The sequence below is a fragment of the Acomys minous genome, assembly GCF_964271855.1.
Source record: "Acomys minous genome assembly, chromosome: 1".
In the NCBI taxonomy this organism is placed as follows: Eukaryota; Metazoa; Chordata; class Mammalia; order Rodentia; family Muridae; genus Acomys; species Acomys minous.
The window spans coordinates 2965543-2984253 of record NC_140483.1 but is presented as its reverse complement, the minus strand read 5'-3'; the positions used below and the strand labels follow the sequence as shown (position 1 = coordinate 2984253).

General features: G+C 47.2%; 1 protein-coding gene across 2 annotated transcripts in view; it reads right to left on the bottom strand.

Annotated features, from left to right (window-relative positions):
• The window catches only part of HHAT (hedgehog acyltransferase), a 252165-nt gene that overhangs the window by 154610 nt on the left and 78844 nt on the right, over positions 1 to 18711 (bottom strand). For both annotated transcript variants that reach the window (XM_084794948.1, XM_084794947.1), the window contains exon 8: positions 4509 to 4659. In XM_084794948.1, coding sequence (XP_084651074.1) covers positions 4509 to 4659 — 151 coding nt within the window. The remainder of the gene's footprint in view (positions 1 to 4508; positions 4660 to 18711) is intronic.

Sequence of the window (18711 nt, the reverse complement as noted above, 5' to 3'; positions counted from 1 at the left end):
GGCCAGCTTGGATGGAGAATCTGGCCCAGATGAAGAACATGAGCAAGTATATGGGATTATAGATGGGAGGTAGCTTGATAGAAGTTATTGGAAGCAGATGGCATGGGATTGAGGCAGGGATCCCATGCCTGCCTCACTATGGGAGGTAGTTTAGAGGATTGATATCTGCCCTGCCCTAGGTTAACTAAGGCTATTTTAAAATATAACAAGTGTCTGTGTCTTGATTGATTGCTAGTCGGGACTACAGGTAATATTGATAATACAGATACATTTTAAAAACAATAGGTTGCAGAACCCACAGATCAAAGCTGGGTTGGTTGTGCATGTTTGAACCATAGTACAGGGGAGGTGGAGGCAGGCAGATTCCAGAACTTGCTAGCCAGCCAGTGTAGCCAGTCAGTGACTTCCATGTCCAGTAGAGACTATCTCAAAAGACAGAATGGAGAGCAGGTGAGGAAGATACCCAACATTTACCTCTGGCCTCCACATGAATGAACACACAGTGCATGTGTATCCCCAGACATGCACATACACATACACTACACAAACATACACATACACTAGACATGTATGTGTGTGTGCACACCCACACACAACACTGAAAACCTCCTTGTGAGGAGAAGGCATTCTGTAAATGACACAGAGATAAGTCAGTATTGTTATTCTTTTTTTTTTTTCAATTAAAAAATTGTCTCCTCAACACCATGCCTCAGAGGCTGGCCTGGATTCTGAAACCCAGTTGTTGAACATGAAAAGGCACCTTACACAAAGTCACAGCTCAGCAAAGTATAGCTAGCAAACTGGAAAGAAACCTGGAAATATGGGGGGGCCAGGTGTGGTGATGCGCACTTGTAACCCGTCACTCGGGAGGCTGATTTCAAAACCAGGGTTGACTACACAGTAACACCTTATCTCAAAAACAAAACAACAAAACCAAAACCAGGCCTGGGCAGAGCCCGCTGGTCTTGCAGAGGACCCAGCTTCAGTTCCCAGAACCCACACCAGGCAGCTCACAAACACCAGTGACTCAGCTCCAGGGATCTGGTGGCCCTGGCCTCCTTGGTCACTCGAACGTGCACAGGGCGCATAAACTCACATAGGCGCGCGCGCGCGCGCGCACACACACACACACACACACACACACACACACACACACATTTGCTTAAATCAATAAACCTAAAATACCCAAGGAACTTCCCAGTCTTGCAGGGTGCAGAAGCTGGAATGGAAGCCTGCATCAGTCCTGGAGAAGAATTTATTATTATTTTTTTTTGCAGGTGGGGGGAGTAGGGGGCAAGGCGCAGGGTTGTGGGATTTCTGTTGTTTTGTTATGTTTTGTTTTTTTGTTTTTTGTAAGTACCTTTCAGATCCTCATTGCTCGAAGGGATCACGCTCTGGAGATGTTTGATTACTACAGAGTAACCATCTGTTCCTGATGGTGACAATGGTGACTATGTTTTCCCATCTCTGTGGCTTATATAAATTAAGGCTCTTTCTTGGGCAGAACCAGGTTAAATAAGAGGGCTAGAGAGATGGCTCATCAGTTAAAAGTGCATACTGCTCTTCAAGAGGACACAGGTTTGGTTCCTAGCACTCACACCAGGTGAGTCACAACTATCTGTAACTCCAGGACCACTGCATCCGATGGCAGGTACCTCTGACTTCAAGGACACCTGAGCTCATGTACATATAACTATACACAGACAGACAGACAGACACACACACAAACATACATACACACACACACATACACACACACACACACACACACACACACACACACACGCTTAAAAATGTAAAAAAGATCATTTTGAATTTGTGATTAAATAAAACAAAAACAGCCATTCTGTTTCACTGAACAAAACGTGGCCACCTTGCAGCAATCCATGAACTATGGACAAGGAAACTGCCCTGGTCACCATGGTTACCACTCCCCTGACCCTGCAGAAGTCCTCCCCAAGTGCATTAGTGCAGATGGTCACAACAGAGAGGCAGAGGAGCCACGCAGGGTTCCTGCTAGATGCTTGTGGCATGTTCCCAAATCACCCCTGGTCCCCAGCATTGGCTGGGAAGGCGACCTTTCGAGCAGGCCACGTGATAACAGCCTCTAGTGATCTCTCTCTCTCTCTCTCTCTCTCTCTCTCTCTCTCTCTCTCTCTCTCTCTCTCTCTCTCTCTCTCTCTCTCTCTCCCTCTCCTTGAGGAGAGCCTCTTTGCCAGCACTCCCCATTAAAAAGGCCAGCCTGGAGCTTAAGTGATAAAGGAAATGGAAGAGAGCTGCTTAACAGTCCTTCAGTCACTTAATGGAACTCCCAAACCTCACAGAGCAATGGGAACACAGCTAAGCCACGCATAAAGAGCCCAGGTGATCCTGCATGTCACCACACAGCTATGGAGACACAACACTGCCTGGGTCCTGCAGAAGAGCAGCAGCTGGCCCTGTGATATTAGCTGGGTCATCCTGCTACCTCTGTCTTGGGTCTTGTGTCTCCAGAGATGAATGAGGCAGAGCAGTGACTGTGAACAGGGCCAGAACTAGAGACAAGCAAGGGAACTGAGGAGCAAGCCTGCCCAGCCAGTGCCCCTGCCTGACCTCACACACACACACACACCCAATCCCTGCCCTGAGCTTCTTCCATCCAGCCTGCAATTACAGAAGCAATCCTGATGTTCGCTACACAATGGGCATGCTCAGAAAAACACAGCCACAAGCAAGTCCTTCTGGAAAACAGCTGTCAAACCTCACAAGGTGCTTAGGGGATCTTTAGGAACAGAAATTCCAGGCCAATCATAAGTGTATGGAACAAAACTCAGGAACAGTGAAAACTCAAACAAAACATCCAACTTATGCATGAAACCTTGCACAGGACTAACATCTGGGAACATCTGCTGTGGCTTGCCTCATCTTCAAAATACGTGTGTGTGTGTGTGTGTGTGTGTGTGTGTGTGTGTGTGTGTGTGTGTTGAGACAGGGTTTCTCCGTGTAACAGCCCTGGCTGTCCTGGACTCGCTTTGTATACCAAGCTGGCATTGAACTCAGAGATCACCTGCCTCCCCAAGTGCTGGGATTACAGGCCTGTGCCACTGTGCCTAGCTTTTGAAGGCAGATATAGAGGAATTTTAATCCAGCAACATGGCTGCTCTAACCAGAGTACAGAAATGACCTTAGTACATACCTTTAATCCCAGACAATGAAGGTAAAAGTTAGTTTGTAGAAGGAAGCACCCAGTTTCAAAGTGATGTCTAATTGAGAGGCACAGAAAGTGACGAACCAGAGAGAGAATTGAGAGGAAAAGAGAAGCTACTTGAAATCAGAGACAGAGAGAGAAAGAGACAGAGAGAGACAGAGACCAGACACAGGTGAAGACAGAAAGATCCAGAAAATGAACAGTCAGAATATTAAAACAGATTACTAGAGTTAGTTTGATGCCAAGCAGAGCAATTCAGTCAGAGCCTGAGAGAAGCCAGTTTGATCAGTCAGCTTGGAGAGGAGTTTGAGCCAGAATAGCTGACTTGAAGCAGCCAGCCAGATCTCAGAAAGAACTAGAAAGGGTGAGCTTACTCAGCAGTAAGTCTCAGAGGCTGAAAATATTCTAGGCCTAGATTAGATTTTTACAGAGGCTAGAAGGTACCAGGACTAGGCCTGGGTTAGCAGACAACAATTATATCAGGTGAATAAAAGTTATTTGTACAGACAGATATGCACATCCTCTTATTATTATTACTGAAAAGATAAGAAGACTGGACCAGAGGGTTTTTCAAAACCTGAGAGTGAACAAATGGCAGTGAGTGAGGCCTGGGCTAGCACTCAGCCCATCTTTAGTCAGCAGAGTGACTTACACAGTCATTGTCAAGGAAGGCAGAGTAATGAAGATCTCACAGCATGTCTGTGGCGACACTTATTGCCAACCATATCCAGGTTCACCTGGGAGACAAGCCTCCAGGCACACAACCTGGCACTGTGGTGAGAAGACCCACTCTATAAGCAGGGGCACCATTCCATGGGCTTGGGTCCTGGATTGCATCAAAAGGAGAAAGGCAGCTGAACACCATCATGCTGTGTGACCAGCATGTACTGCTCTCTGCTTCCTGGATGCAGATGCAGTGTGACCGCTGCTCTCCTCTCTAAGATTCCCTGCCATGACAGGCTTTACACTCAAACAGTGAGCCAAAAGCAAGCCTCTTCCCATCAATTGCTTCGGTCAGGGCATTTTATCACAGCCATGAGACAAGTAACGAATATAATGTCCCTGGTAAGGTACACTCCAGACGTAGTCCTGTTGGGGGGGGGGGGTGCAAACAGTCACTCTTGTCTCTCTCAGTTCCATAGCTTGGTGATAACTTTTCGAGGGTCAGAAAGCAAAGGCTGCCCTCATGTTAGCTGGATAAAGAATGTGCAGTACCAAAGGTGGTTTCGGGGAAGAAGAAGAAGAATAGTAGCTAAACTCTCTGAAGCCAGCCAAGCCCACCAGACACCCCCAAAAGACATAAGCAAACCATGAGACTCACCTCCACATCCCAGTAAAGCTGAACATGGTGCTGACACAGCGGGGGAGGGGTGGTGGCGTGAGACCGTCCAGGCGCAGGAGCAGAGCCGGGGCACCGAAGAGCACCAAGTACTTCACATAGAAGAAGAGCACTTGCGCCAGCGCCAATCCTCCTGAAAAGCAACGGGACCGTCAGCCACACGGTGTGAGACAGCAGCAGGCTCCCGAAGCTGCCTGCTTCCTGCCTTCCACAGTCTGGGGCATTCGCACTTGGTCCCTTGTTGGTCCTGATTGGGGAAGGTTTGGGGGGGTGCGGCCTCACTGAAGGGAGAACATCACTGAGTGAGCTTGAGCATGGAAAGCCATGTACCCCTAGCTCACCCTGTTTCTTGCTTGTGACTCAAGATGTGAACACTCAGCTCCCTGCTCTGCAGTCGCTGCCTCCTACTCCATGCAGCACCCCCACCCCCACCCCCACCCCCACCCCCACCCCCACCCCCACGCCATCATGGACTCTCACCCTCTGCAGACATAAACCTACCTAAACTCTTTCTTCTGTAAGATGTGTCTTGCTTACAGTGTCTTATCACAGCAACACAGAAGTAATGAGATCAAATTATGGTGGGTCCACACAATGGGACATTCCTCATCTTATAAAAGGGTGATGTACTCCCCTTGCGCTGAACTCCCAGAGCAAAAGCAACATGCTAAAGACTACAACACTACTGTCACAAGCAAGGGGACCTCTTTGCAAGCCACCTCTTTTAAGTAAAAAAATATTTTATTTAAGTGTGTGTGCTTATGCGTGTAGGCACGTATGTGCCCCAGTGTACATGAGGAGGTCAGAGGACAACTTCTGGGAGCTGGTTCTCTCCTCCACTGTGAGCTCCAAGGATTGAACTCCCAGCATAGATCAGGTGCAAAGGTAACTTGTATTCTCCTGGCTCAACTGTTGTCTGACAGGCTAACTGCCTCCTCTGCTGTCCTAGGCCTGAAAGATTCAGCCTCTGTATAATCTAACCTAGGCCTAGAATGTTTTCAGCCTCTGGACTTACTTACTGCTTAATGAGCTCACCCTTACTTGTTCTTTCTGAGCTCTGGGCTGGCTGGTTCAACTCAGCTGTTCTGGCTCAAACTCCTCTCCCAGCTGGCTTATTCAATCTGGCTTCTCTCTTGGCCCAGAATTGTTCTGCTTTGCCTCAAACTAACTCAGCAATCTGCTCTCATCTTTGGAGTTCTCTGATTTTCTGGCTCATCCCATCCTTCTCTCTCTCTCTCTCTCTCTCTCTCTCTCTCTCTCTGTTAACCCATTATTATTATTACTGTTTTGGTAAACTGCCACCTGCCTCTCTCTTTTCTTGAAAGTTGGGCAGATCCTATTCTGTCAAATCTTTTCTGATTCATCACCTTTTCCGCCACTCAATTGAAAGTTGACATCACTTTCAAACACAGGTGCTTCCTTCTACAAACTTCACCTTCATTGTTTGGAGTTAAAGGCATGCATCATCATGCCTGGACCTAAGCTTTCTTTACCTGGTACTTGCTCTATACCAGGCTGGCCTTGAACTCAGACCTGTTTGCCTCTGTCTCCTGGATTAAAGGCGTGTTTGTATTCCAGCCAGATCACAAAGACCTAGAAGGTCTTTGGATGTGACCTCTTGCCCGAGCAGCCATGTTCTAAACTAACGTTCCTCTATAATCAGGCTTGTGTGGCAAATGCCTTTTCCAACCAAACCACTTAGCTAGCACACAAGGCACATTTTCATAGGTAATAGTGGGGTGGAAAATGCATGAAAATATCCATTTCACTTAAAAACTATAAGGAAAGAGGATCCTTCATAAGTCCTTTCAAAACCTGCCTCCATCCAGGAGCAAACATCAGATCAGTCAGTGTCAGTAAAGACGCCGCACACAGCACAGAAGGATGTGAGACGATGCAGCTGCTTAGAAAAACAGACAACCCCTCAAACAACTAAACAGACCTCCCCTATGTCCCAGAAATTCCAGTCTTGAGTCTAGAGAAATACAGAGACCTCCAGGCAGTCTTAACAGCATTGCTCTTAACAGCCAAAAGATGGACACCACCCAAATGCCCATCACAACACAGGGAAGTTACCGTGGATCCATACAATGGAGCATTACACTATCTTATAAACGTGATGAGCTCACCATGCACCAAAGTCCCAGAACAAAAGACTCTACAAGACGGATTGATCAACTGTGACATAACTGTGGAGACTCAGGATGTTGCTGATCCAGAGCCAAGTTGCCTTACCATACTGCAGTCCCTTAAATGCCATTCATTGTCCACCTCTGTGTCTGACCTAACGCTTTTCAAATTAGTAAAATTTGGAGGATATGATAAGCTATCAGGCCGCTGGCTTCCAGCAACCTAAAGGCTAACAATGCCATCAGTGCCTCTGACACAACCGAGAGCTCTCTGCTTTGATATAACCTGCCTTCCTGATGCCCTCAACAACATATCCAGAAAATCTCTTATTATAACTTTCTTGTGTCCTGTGACTTTAAGAGTAGCTTGTTTTCCATGTGGTGCAGGGCTGTGTTAGAGCCACCTACTCCACTGAGGCTGCATCCCTAAGATCCTCACAGAAGGAGGAGGTCATGTTGCAGGATATTTGATCACACTGTGAACCCCAGGATTTCTGTTTTCTGGAAAAACCTGTTTCTAGTAAGAGCTTTCTGCTTGAATATTGTAAACAAGATTAAATAGAGTCAGCCATAGGTCAAGAGGCGGAGCAAGCAACCAGACAGGAAGTGAACATAGGAATAAAAAGAGACTCTGAGACCAACAAGGATGGTGCATGAGAAAAAAATATTCAAGGTTGACCTCAGAGGGACATAGGGCGTGCGCGCGCGTGCGCACGCGCACACACATGCATGCGAGCATACACTCACACACATGCATACACATACACATGCACACACTCACACACACACACACACACATACTTACACTTACACATACACACATGATATACTCACATATACGCATGCGCACACAATAGGAAATAAATGAGTGCCTGGGTGTGGTGTGTATGTTAAAGCGCTTGCTGTACTTGCAGAAGACATAGGTTCAGTTCCCAGAACCCACAAGGAGCTTCATAACCATTTATAACTCCATCTTCAGGGTGTCTGATGCTCTCTTCTAGGCACACACATGGTACACTACATACATGCAGGCAAAGACTCATACACATAAAATAAAAATACATTTTTAAACTTAAAAAATGGCAGGGTGGGGGCAGTTTCCTGAGGAATGACTCCCAAGATTGACCTCTGGCCCTAAAGCGTACACTCATGTCACTTAATGCATATGCCCCCCCACACACATATGCACACACCTACATGTATCCAAACATCCATATACAAAAAAGCCAAGAAAAGGGTTGGCGTGTGTGTGAATACACACATACATTATATATCCCCTACACTGATGGATATTTTTATTTCAGCTTGAGAGGAGGATACCTCAATTGAGAAACTAAGGTCAGGTTGTGGGAAAGCCTGAGCACATTCCCTTAATGAGTGATTGATGGAGCAGAGTCAACCTGCTGTGGGTGACGCTGATGGTCCTGGGTTCTATAAGGAAGGAGGCTGAGCAAGCCATGAGGAGCAAGTCAGTAAGAAGCACCCCTCAGCCAAAGCTTCCACAGCCAAAAATGACCAATCTGCAGAAGCACGGATGTCAGGTGACCTAGGGAAAACAAGAGATGCTCAAGGCCACCCACAGATCTGGGGGTCAGGAAGCAGGGGAACCTTCTGGGCCCTGTTGACGGGAGGCACGCTCAGCAAGGACGGAACGAACGCTCCGTGTCTCGTCCTGCCTTAATTTCTGACACTGTTTCGTACAGGCATCATTCTGCGGCTTAGGAATCACACTGTAGCTAAAGCTACATCTTTATAAGTCATCATTTCCACAAAACCTTCATTTTAAAAAAAGATTTATTTATTATTTATACAGTATTGTGCCTGCATGTACACTTGCACAACAGAAGGGGGCACCAGATCTCAGTACAGATGGTTGTTGTGAGCCACCATGTGGTTGCTGGGAATTGAACACAGGACGTTCGGAAGAGCAGCCAGTGCACTTAACCTCTAAACCGTCTCTCCAGCCCTAAAACCTTCATCTTTCATTGGTTCTTTTCATAAACAGCAGGGCTAAAGAAAGGACTGTGCACGGGCGTTTACTATAACTGTGGCCGAATCTAACTGAAGATGATTGTGGTCTCTTTGTAACCCAGTATAGATGAAAACACATGTACTTCTAACCATGCAACACAGGCTCTATTTGCCTGTTCGTCAGTATTTCTAATGGACTAAGGTGGGGGAGGGGCTTGGTGGTGCATGCAGGAAATCCCAGCACCCAGGAGGCAGGGGCCACGAAGAGGCAGGCAGGTGTCTATGAGAGTAAGGACAAGTCCCTGACCAGCCAGGTCTGCCTGGTGAGAACCTATCCAAAACAACAAACAGATAGAATGGGACCAGGTTGATGGTAAAGTGCTCGCTGTGCATGCATGAATAACTAAATCTGTATCGCCAGCACCCACATATAGATCTGCAATGCAAGGCATTCACATGGAGATAGGGGATCCCCAAACCAAGGTGGCTAGCTAGAGTAGGTGAGGCAGCGAGCCCCAGGATCAAGTGAGAGTCCCAGTTTCAACATAAGATGTGCACATATGCAAACACGCAAAAAACTGCAATTTCCCTTGACACTTTACTAACTGGTTTATGAGCATATAAGAGAAAGGTGCAGTGTTTTTTTAAAGCATTGTAGCTGCAGCGCTCTGCTGGTTTTTGAAAACTTGTGTTTGCACCTGTGGATGGACCCGCTGCCACCACACTCTGAATTCACAGTGGTTGTGTGAATGGCACGCCTACCTCCCCTTGACCTAAAAATTGGCCTTCTCTTGTAAGACTCAGTCCAAGGCTTTAGGTCAGCCCTAAGGATTCTGCCAAGACACACAATTAACAAGAAAGCAACACATGCATATAAATTGTTCACTCTACCCTGCTTGGAATGTATGAATTGAATAAGCTCTCAGCAAGACCAAAACTACAGGATCTGGATGTATTTTAATGCTGTTATTATTACTGGGCTTGTGTTTGAAATATTATCTCGATTAGAAAGAGCTAGCATTGATTTTTCTCTGACTTTATTCATCTCCCTTTTAAAACCCATACATAGGCTTGGATTCTACCCTTCACATTTTCCTGTTCAGCAAGCAAGTGGAGGAGCGCTGGGCCACCAGCTATAGACTGGGAGAGACGGACTAGCAGCCAAATCAGGCAGCCCAGATGTAGGGGGCTCACAGGCAGCTTCACCACAGCCTCTTTACCCTTTCCTTCAGCCTTCATGCCCTGCCTCTCCTCTGCTCAGCCAAGTCCACTTATCCTTCATCTCCTGGCTCCAGCTGACCTTGTCTTGTTCACTTAACATCATTCCCGAGCACTGACCCCATGCTGTGCTCCAGGAAACAGAGTGAGTGAGTGACGCCCTCCTGTGGGGCAGTAGAGGACTAGAACACAGGGCAGGGTTAGAACTCATGGCACCAGCACAGAGAGCAATCTGAGCACAGAAACTCAGAATACCTACTTCACATCGAGTGCTTACATGCCAGGCCTGGATCTAGATGCCTGCAATGCATGAACGGGTGCTCATGCCGTCCTGGGGCTTACACCTACCAACAGTCAACAGGTGACAGGCATGAACGCGAACCCCGCATGGGATGTGAGGGAGGCGTGGCACAGAGTATTTCCCGACTAAGCATGCTCTTCCAGGATGTGACCCTGCCTCTCACCCATCAGTGGTATCTGGAGCAGGTCACTGGACCAAAAGACACAGATGAGTACCTGCTGTGAGTTAGATGCTTACCCCAAAGCTCATATTTGCAGGGTCAGTTGCCAGCCCGCAGTGTTACTGATAGGCGGTTGCACTTTCAAGAGATGAGAGGAAGCTAGGGCATTGGGCACACTCCAGAAGGGGCTGTGAGATCCCAGGCCCTCTTTCTCCCTTCTACTTTCTCCTCCTCTCTTGCTCTCCTTCTCATTCTGCTCCCATCCTACCTTACATGTCCTCTCATTCTCACATTTCCCAACCACCACGACCTAACCAACCTTCTCTGCCATGCACTTCCTCAACATGAGCCCAAATATGACCATACACTGTAACCATGTAACCAGACACTGTAACCATGTAACCAGACACTGTAACCATGTAACCAGACACTGTAATCATACACTGTAACCATATGACCAGACACTGTAACCATGTAACCACACGCTGTAACCATGTAACCACACACTGTAACCATGTAACCACACACTGTGACCATGTAACCACACACTGTAACCATGTAACCACACACTGTAACCATGTAACCAGACACTGTGACCATGTAACCACACACTGTAACCACATACCCACACACTGTAACCATGTAACCACACACTGTGACCATGTAACCACACACTGTGACCATGTAACCACACACTGTAACCATGTAACCACACACTGTAACCATGTACCACACACTGTAATCATGTACCACACACTGTAACCATGTAACGACACACTGTAACCATGTAACCACACACTGTAACCATGTAACCACACACTGTAACCATGTAACCACACACTGTAACCATGTAACCACACACTGTAACCATGTAACCACACACTGTAACCATGTACCATACACTGTAACCATGTACCATACACTGTAACCATGTAACCACACACTGTAACCATGTAACCACACACTGTAACCACGTAACCACACACTGTGACCACGTAACCACACACTGTGACCACGTAACCACACACTGTGACCATGTAACCACACACTGTGACCACGTAACCACACACTGTGACCACGTAACCACACACTGTAACCACGTAACCACACACTGTGACCACGTAACCACACACTGTGACCACGTAACCACACACTGTAACCACGTAACCACACACTGTGACCACGTAACCACACACTGTGACCACGTAACCACACACTGTGACCACGTAACCACACACTGTAACCATGTACCCACACACTGTGACCATGTAACCAGACACTGTGACCACATAACCACACACTGTGACCACGTAACCACACACTGTAACCATGTAACCACACACTGTAACCATGTAACCACACACTGTGACCACGTAACCACACACTGTGACCACGTAACCACACACTGTAACCACGTAATCACACACTGTAACCATGTAACCACACACTGTAACCATGTAACCACACACTGTAACCATGTACCACACACTGTAACCACGTAACCACACACTGTAACCACGTAACCACACACTATAACCATGTAACCAGACACTGTGACCATGTAACCACACACTGTAACCACGTAACCACACACTGTAACCACGTAACCACACACTGTAACCACGTAACCACACACTGTAACCATGTAACCAGACACTGTAACCACGTAACCACACACTGTAACCACGTAACCAGACACTGTAACCACGTAACCACACACTGTAACCACGTAACCACACACTGTAACCATGTAACCACACACTGTAACCATGTAACCACACACTGTAACCATGTAACCATACATCTGAGCAAAATAAGCTCTTTTTAAGGAGACCGACTTGGGTATTTTGTTATAGTAACTAAAAGCTGACTGACACAGTTTCAAATCCAGTTACAGCCTTTAATTGGCCTGCTCCACTCCACTTCCTATCTCTTAGAATGCTCACTCACGACACAATCCCTCTTGGAACCCGGCTTCCACACTATATGAACTGTGGCTCACACAGAGACAATGTGAAGATGTCCTGGTGGGCACCAGGTGAGTTCTCAGCCAACAGTCAACTCAGTGGAGTGAGAGCCATGCTGGACACCCTACCCACTTGGTCCTGAAGACAGCTGCAGGCTCAGCTAAGGTCTGGCTACACCGTAAGAGAGACTCCAGAGCTACAGAGCTGAGCCTAAGCAAGGGACAAAACAGCAACATTTTGAGCAAGGACTCTGAGATAGTGATTCATTCACTGGGGCGGCAGACAAGAAAACACCTCAGGAGAAGAAAAAGGCACCCGAAAATGTTGAGGTGGCAGATGTTGATTTTTTTAAATATGGGGTCAGGGTAGTCTTGAGGAAGATGGAATTGCTTCTGTGAGAACTTGCAAGGGGAGCCAGCTGCTTCCGCTCAGGCTCCCTAGGCTTATTACAGTATGTTCTGTGACTGTCACGTCAGCCCACAGCTCTGCATACGCACAGCCATCCAACTTAATCACAAGCTCCCTCGGATCAGAAAGAACACCTCACCTCACCCCACCCCACCCCACCCCCCAGCATCCCCCACCCCACCCACCCCCCAGCATCCCCCACCCCACCCACCCCCCAGCAACCCCAGAGCTCTTGTTTCCTAAGTGCTGCTCTGGAAGGTAGCTGAATACTGTCACTCCTGGGGCAAGGCCCTCCTGTATTGCACTTCTGGAAACTGTATTGCTGGTGTATCTTAAGTTCAAAGGGCTGGGTTCTCACAGAAGCTTAGGCTGCTGTCAGTTCTCTGTGGATTTGGAACTTTGCATTTTCAGTAAAGAGAGTGCAAGTGGGAAACAAAAATTCAACAGAAGCCCTGCGCTGCCTAGAGCTGCCTCTGCTACTCAGTGTGCTCCCGGTCAGCGCCCGAGCAGCTGACCACCCCCACTCACCTCACCCCACCTCACCCCCCCATCCCCCCACCCCCCCACCCCCACTCCCATCAGTGATGCCAACTCAGCCTGTCCAGGAAGGGATATGGTTCCCATCCACCATGGGACTAACTTGATTTCAGATAGGAAGTGGTGAACGTTAAGTTCTACAGAAGAGAGTGCTGACAGAGGAAAGGCCCAGCTCTGCTCCCTGGAGCTCAGCCCTCACCAAACCTCGCACCTGCGCACTCAGCCTCTCTTTCTCTCATTATTTCACTATGGTCTTAATTGGCATAAAGAAGCTAGCTACCAGCTTCCAGCTCTAGCTGTCCCTCCCTTCTCTCTCCCTCCCTCTCTCTGTTCCTCCCTCTCTCCCTCCCTCTTCCTTTGTTCTCTTCCTCTCCCTCCATCTCCCCATCCTTCCTTCTCTCTCTCCCTTTCCCTTCCTCTTCCTTTCTCCCTCCCTCTCTCTCCTTCCCTCCCACTCTGTTTAGGCAGACACACGCCACAGGACACATACACAGGCCAAAGAAGAATCTTGTGCTGGTCCTCGCATCCTACCAAATTTAAGACAAAGTTCCTTTATTATTTGCCATGGCACATGCCAGGCTACGTAGCCTATGATCTTACAGGAATGCTCTTGTCTCCGCCTGCCATCTTCTCACAGAAGCACAGCACTACAGGTGTGCTCTAAAGTGCTGGGCTTTATGTGGCCTCTGGAGGTTTGAACTCAGGTCTTTACACTTGCACAGCCCACTGAACCCACTGAACCATCCCCCGGCGCTCTAGTTCTCAAATGAGTGGCTAGCGACATGCACTGTGGGGTTGAGCACAGGAGCAAGGAAAGGCCAAGCCCACTGCACTTTGCTGCCCTGAGTCTCTCTCCCCTCACTGAAGTCACTTTCCATTTAACTCTGTACTGGTTAGTTTTTGTCAACTTGACACAAACTAGAGTTACCTGTGCGGAAAGAACCTCAACTGAGGTGCTGTTTCTGTCAGGCTGGTCTGTGAGGCATTTCCATGATTAATAATTGATGGGAGGAGGGGGTAGACATCCCACTGTGGCAGCAGGATGAGCAAGCTGTGTCCTCCATGATCACAGATTCCGCTCCTGCCTCCAGTTTCTTCTCTCAGTGATGGGCTGCGATGTGACGTGGAAGCTAAGTCCTTTCTTCCCTGGGTTGCTTTTGTTCATGGTGTTTATCACAGCTGTGACCCTCAAACTAGCGCACCTGTCCCCTTGCTCTCTGCCCACACTGTTTCCTCTGCTAATGGCTCCACAGATGCAATTTTCCTGTCAGAATTCTACCTTTCTTCAAGGCATCGTCTAAATGTCACCATTTCTTAAAGTTCTTCTAAATGTCCATGCCAAAATAGCCACATGGTATTTTGCAAGTGAACAGCACATTACAGCCTTCTATAAGCTCTTCAAGGCAAAGACCACAGTGAGTGTTACAGGCTGAGTGTGAACTGTCACCCACGGGTTCATACATGTGAACACTCAGCCCTCAGCTGGTGGCCCTTTGAGGAGGGTGTGACACCTCAGAGTCGAGGCCAGCTGGAGGAAGTGTGTCTCTGGGGAGCAGGCTCTGCCTCTCACAGTCCATTGTCAGTTCTGACCTAAGCTCTCTTCTGCTTCCCAATTGGTCACTGGGTGTAACCAGCCCCTTGTACCCCACAGCTACAGAGATGCCCTTCCTGCAGTGAGGGACTGTACCCCCTGACCTATGATCCAGATAAACCCCTCCTCCTGTGAGCTATTTCATCAGACACCCTGTCACAGCAGGGGGAGGAGTTCCTAAAACTGCTGACCTACTCCTCAGGGTCCAGTCCCCGACCCCTAGCTGTGCCTGGAGAATGGCAGAGACAAGCAGGGGGGATCTTCTCAATGGATAGACCCAAAGAATTAGCTATGTTTGACATATAACATCCCAATGCCTGCGTTTGCCCAGCAGCGTGTCATAGTCCTGCCTGGCCTTGTATAGCAGACCAACAGGCAAAGATTTACAGGGGCTCAGTGTCCTTCATAAGCCTCCCCCAAATGACTTCATTAAAAAAAAAATCACTGACATCTTCCACAAAATGCCACTTCCCAAAGTGATCTCTCTACATAAACCTTTATGTTTTCCTTTCTCTCGGTGGCTTAATATTTTATAATATAAATTATATTTTTTACAAATACATAAAACTTTGTGGTTTTGCCTTTTAACTAAACATTTAATCATTTCACATCCAATTTCCATCTTCTATGTGTCAGTGGTCCTCACCTCCCCATTACCAGTCACTTCGTGGATGCTTGCATTCGCCTGCCTTGCGCATCAGATTACACATGCTCAGAGCCAGACAGCTGAACATCAGGCATTCCAAGCAGCAGGTGCTGGCTGCACAGCACAGCACTCGGTGTCACGACGTCAGGTGGTCTCTGGCACACAGGACACAGCAGCGTGGGGTGGACGGGGTAACCTTCTGAGTTACTGGCTCCTGAGAAGTTTAAAGGAATTTGCAACCACCTCATAAAACGAACCTTTCACGACCATGAAGTGGTGAGATACGGCCATGTGTCTCTCAGCACTACCAGACGAACAAACTAGACATGTAAGGAACATGCCTCCACATGAGAGCATCGTATGAAATTAGCCAACAGATGGGACACCTCATGGAGAGGAGGAAGATAGACGTGTTTAAGAGAGAGTTCTTTTAGTCCTAGCCAGAGCCATCAGAGAAGTGGAAAAAAAATAAGTCCAAATTGGACAAGTCAGTTTGTCACTGCTTTAAAATGACATTATCTCCGCTGCAGAGATCAAGAACCATGAAAAAAATTCATAAAACCAGTCTTAAAGTTCAGCAAGGCTATCATAGGACAAAAAATTCCAGCATGTGGGGCTGGAAATACCGCACAGCGCTGGAGTGCTTATCATCACGTGTGAGGCCCTCAGTTCAGTCTCCACAGTAAAAACCAGTACAAACGATACATTATCAGAAATAGAAATCAAGAAAGCAATAACAACATATGCAATAGCTACAATAAATAAATAAATGTCACCCAAATGATAAAATACTTTGACCATGAAAACTACAAAACATTATGAACTGGGCTGGAGAGATGACTCAGAGGTTAGGGTCACTGACTGCTTATCCAGAAGTCCTGAGTTCAATTCCCAGCAACCACATGATGGCTCACAACCACTTATAATGGTGATCTGATGCCCTCTTCTGGCCTGCAGGTGTACATGCATACAGACCATCGTATACACAATAAATAAATCTTTTTTAAAAAGTAAATGAGTAAAAAACTCAAAAAACATTATGAATTAAACTGAAGAGGGAGGGAAAGGAAGGAGAGGGAGGAAAAGGGAAGGGGAAGAGAAGAAGGGAAGAAGAAAGAGAGGGAGGGAAGGAGGGAGGGAGGGAGGGAGGGAGGGAGGGAGAGAGGGAGGGAGGGAGGGAGGAGAGAAAGGCATTCGTGTTCATGGACTAGAAGGATCAGTGTTGTTGAAATGCCCACACCACCCAAAGTGAGGCTCAGTGTAATTCCTATCAAAATGCCAATGGAATTTTCCACATAGGTAGAAAAAAATTATAAAATTTGTTTGGAACTAAAATACACTCCAAATAGCCATCATGGCGAAAAATGAACAATTTAGAAGGCATTATACTATCTAGCTTCAAAATATACTACAAAATTATAGCCATGCAGAGAGCATGGTATTACATAAGGCAGACACACAGACCAATGGAGTACCTGATCTTCACCACCGTGCTAGTGATGCACAGTAGAAAATGGCAATCCTCTCAACAAACGGTCCTTGGAAAACCGGATATCCTCCTGGGGAGTAAGATTAGCCGTATCACTCACTAGTTACTAGAGCTCAAGAGCGGTAAAGGCTTAACTGTTAGACGTAAAACTCGCAGGAAAAAAGCAGAGGAGAAACTCTTCGGGATGTCGAAACCATTGTGGATACTTTTTAGACAGGACCCCAAAACAGGAAGCAAGAGCTGAAATAGACATACAGGGTTACGTACGCCAAGAGGAAAAAAAAAACTTCCACTCAATAAAGAAAACGATGGTTGGAGCGAAGAGAAAACCTACAGTAGGGGAAACGTTTGCAAATGTCGATCTGGCCAGAATAGACGAAGAACTCCGAGAGCTCGGTAACACAAAGACAAACCTAAAAATAAGCATTAAACCAAAGTTGACACTCCTCAAAAGAAGAGATGAGAGTGGCCAGTGAGTATGTGGGGAGAGGGTTAGCAAGACCGCAAATCAAAACCAGAGTGCTGTCTCCCCACTCCAGTAAGAAGGGCTCGTAAGATGGACAGCTGCACGTGGAGGAGAAAAGAGGGCATGTGTGCCCTGCTGGGGAGAGAGCATGGGAAACAGCACGAGTTCCCCTGGGCAGCTCAAAGCAGAGCTCAGCTATAACCCAGAAATCCCCTCCTCCTGCCTACAAACCCCAAGGAAACCAATGATGTGGGCACTCAGAGTTAACTGCAACACCATGCACACCACCCAGAAAGGGAAAATGCTAAGTGTCCAACAGTGGGTGACCAGGCGACACGCACAGAACATGGAGTGTATACACAGTGGAATATCGTTCACACCAAAAGAATGAGACGCTGACATTTGTGACATGAGCTAAATGTGAGGTCCTTGTCGTTAAAGGAAATAAGGAGACACAGAAAGGCAAACGTGTCCTCATCACGTGTGGGAGTTAAAAAGCGGATCCCTTGCAAAGTTGAGATATATGTATTTTTCAAAAAGAAGGGTTTTGAATGTTTCCAACCTAAAGAAATAATAATCATTTGAAGATACAGCTATGTTTAGACAGACTTAAATATCACAATGTATCCATGTATCGGAACACAGTATAATAACATCAATACGTGTAAGTTTGTGCTTTTATATATCAGTTTAATAATCTAAGCATTAAAAATATAACCCATACTCCTAGTACGGCCATACGTACTCTACGTGATGAGCAACAGACATTATTAATGGCATATTAACGACAAAGCAAACTGCAGCCAGCAGCTGACCCTCAGTGCCTCCCCTCCTGCCCTGGGAACCCAGGCTGCCTCTGCCCGTGAGCAGCTTCACAGCTCCTGAGCCTGCTTCTAAGAAATGCTAAGGCTGACAACAACAACCCCATCCTCATCCACAGTTTTGCTTTCCACATTTTCAGAAGGAAAATTCAGAAACAAAGAGCTCAGGAGGCTTAAGCTGCATTCTACCCTATGCATCATGGAGGCTGACACCACCCACCTCATCCTGCCTCGGTGGCCCACTACTTCTTTACCCATGTATCCATGTGAGCATACGTGACTCTATGTGCATGGGTGTGCATGTACATGTGTATGGAGGGGGGGGGCACATACATCAATATCAAGCATCTTCCTCAAGCATCCTCCACATTATTTTCTGAGACAGAATCTATCACTGAATTTGCTGATTTGGGTGACTGACAGGTCAGTGAGCCCAGAGATCCCCCTTTCTCCACCCTCTAGTGCTGAGGTTACAGGCGCA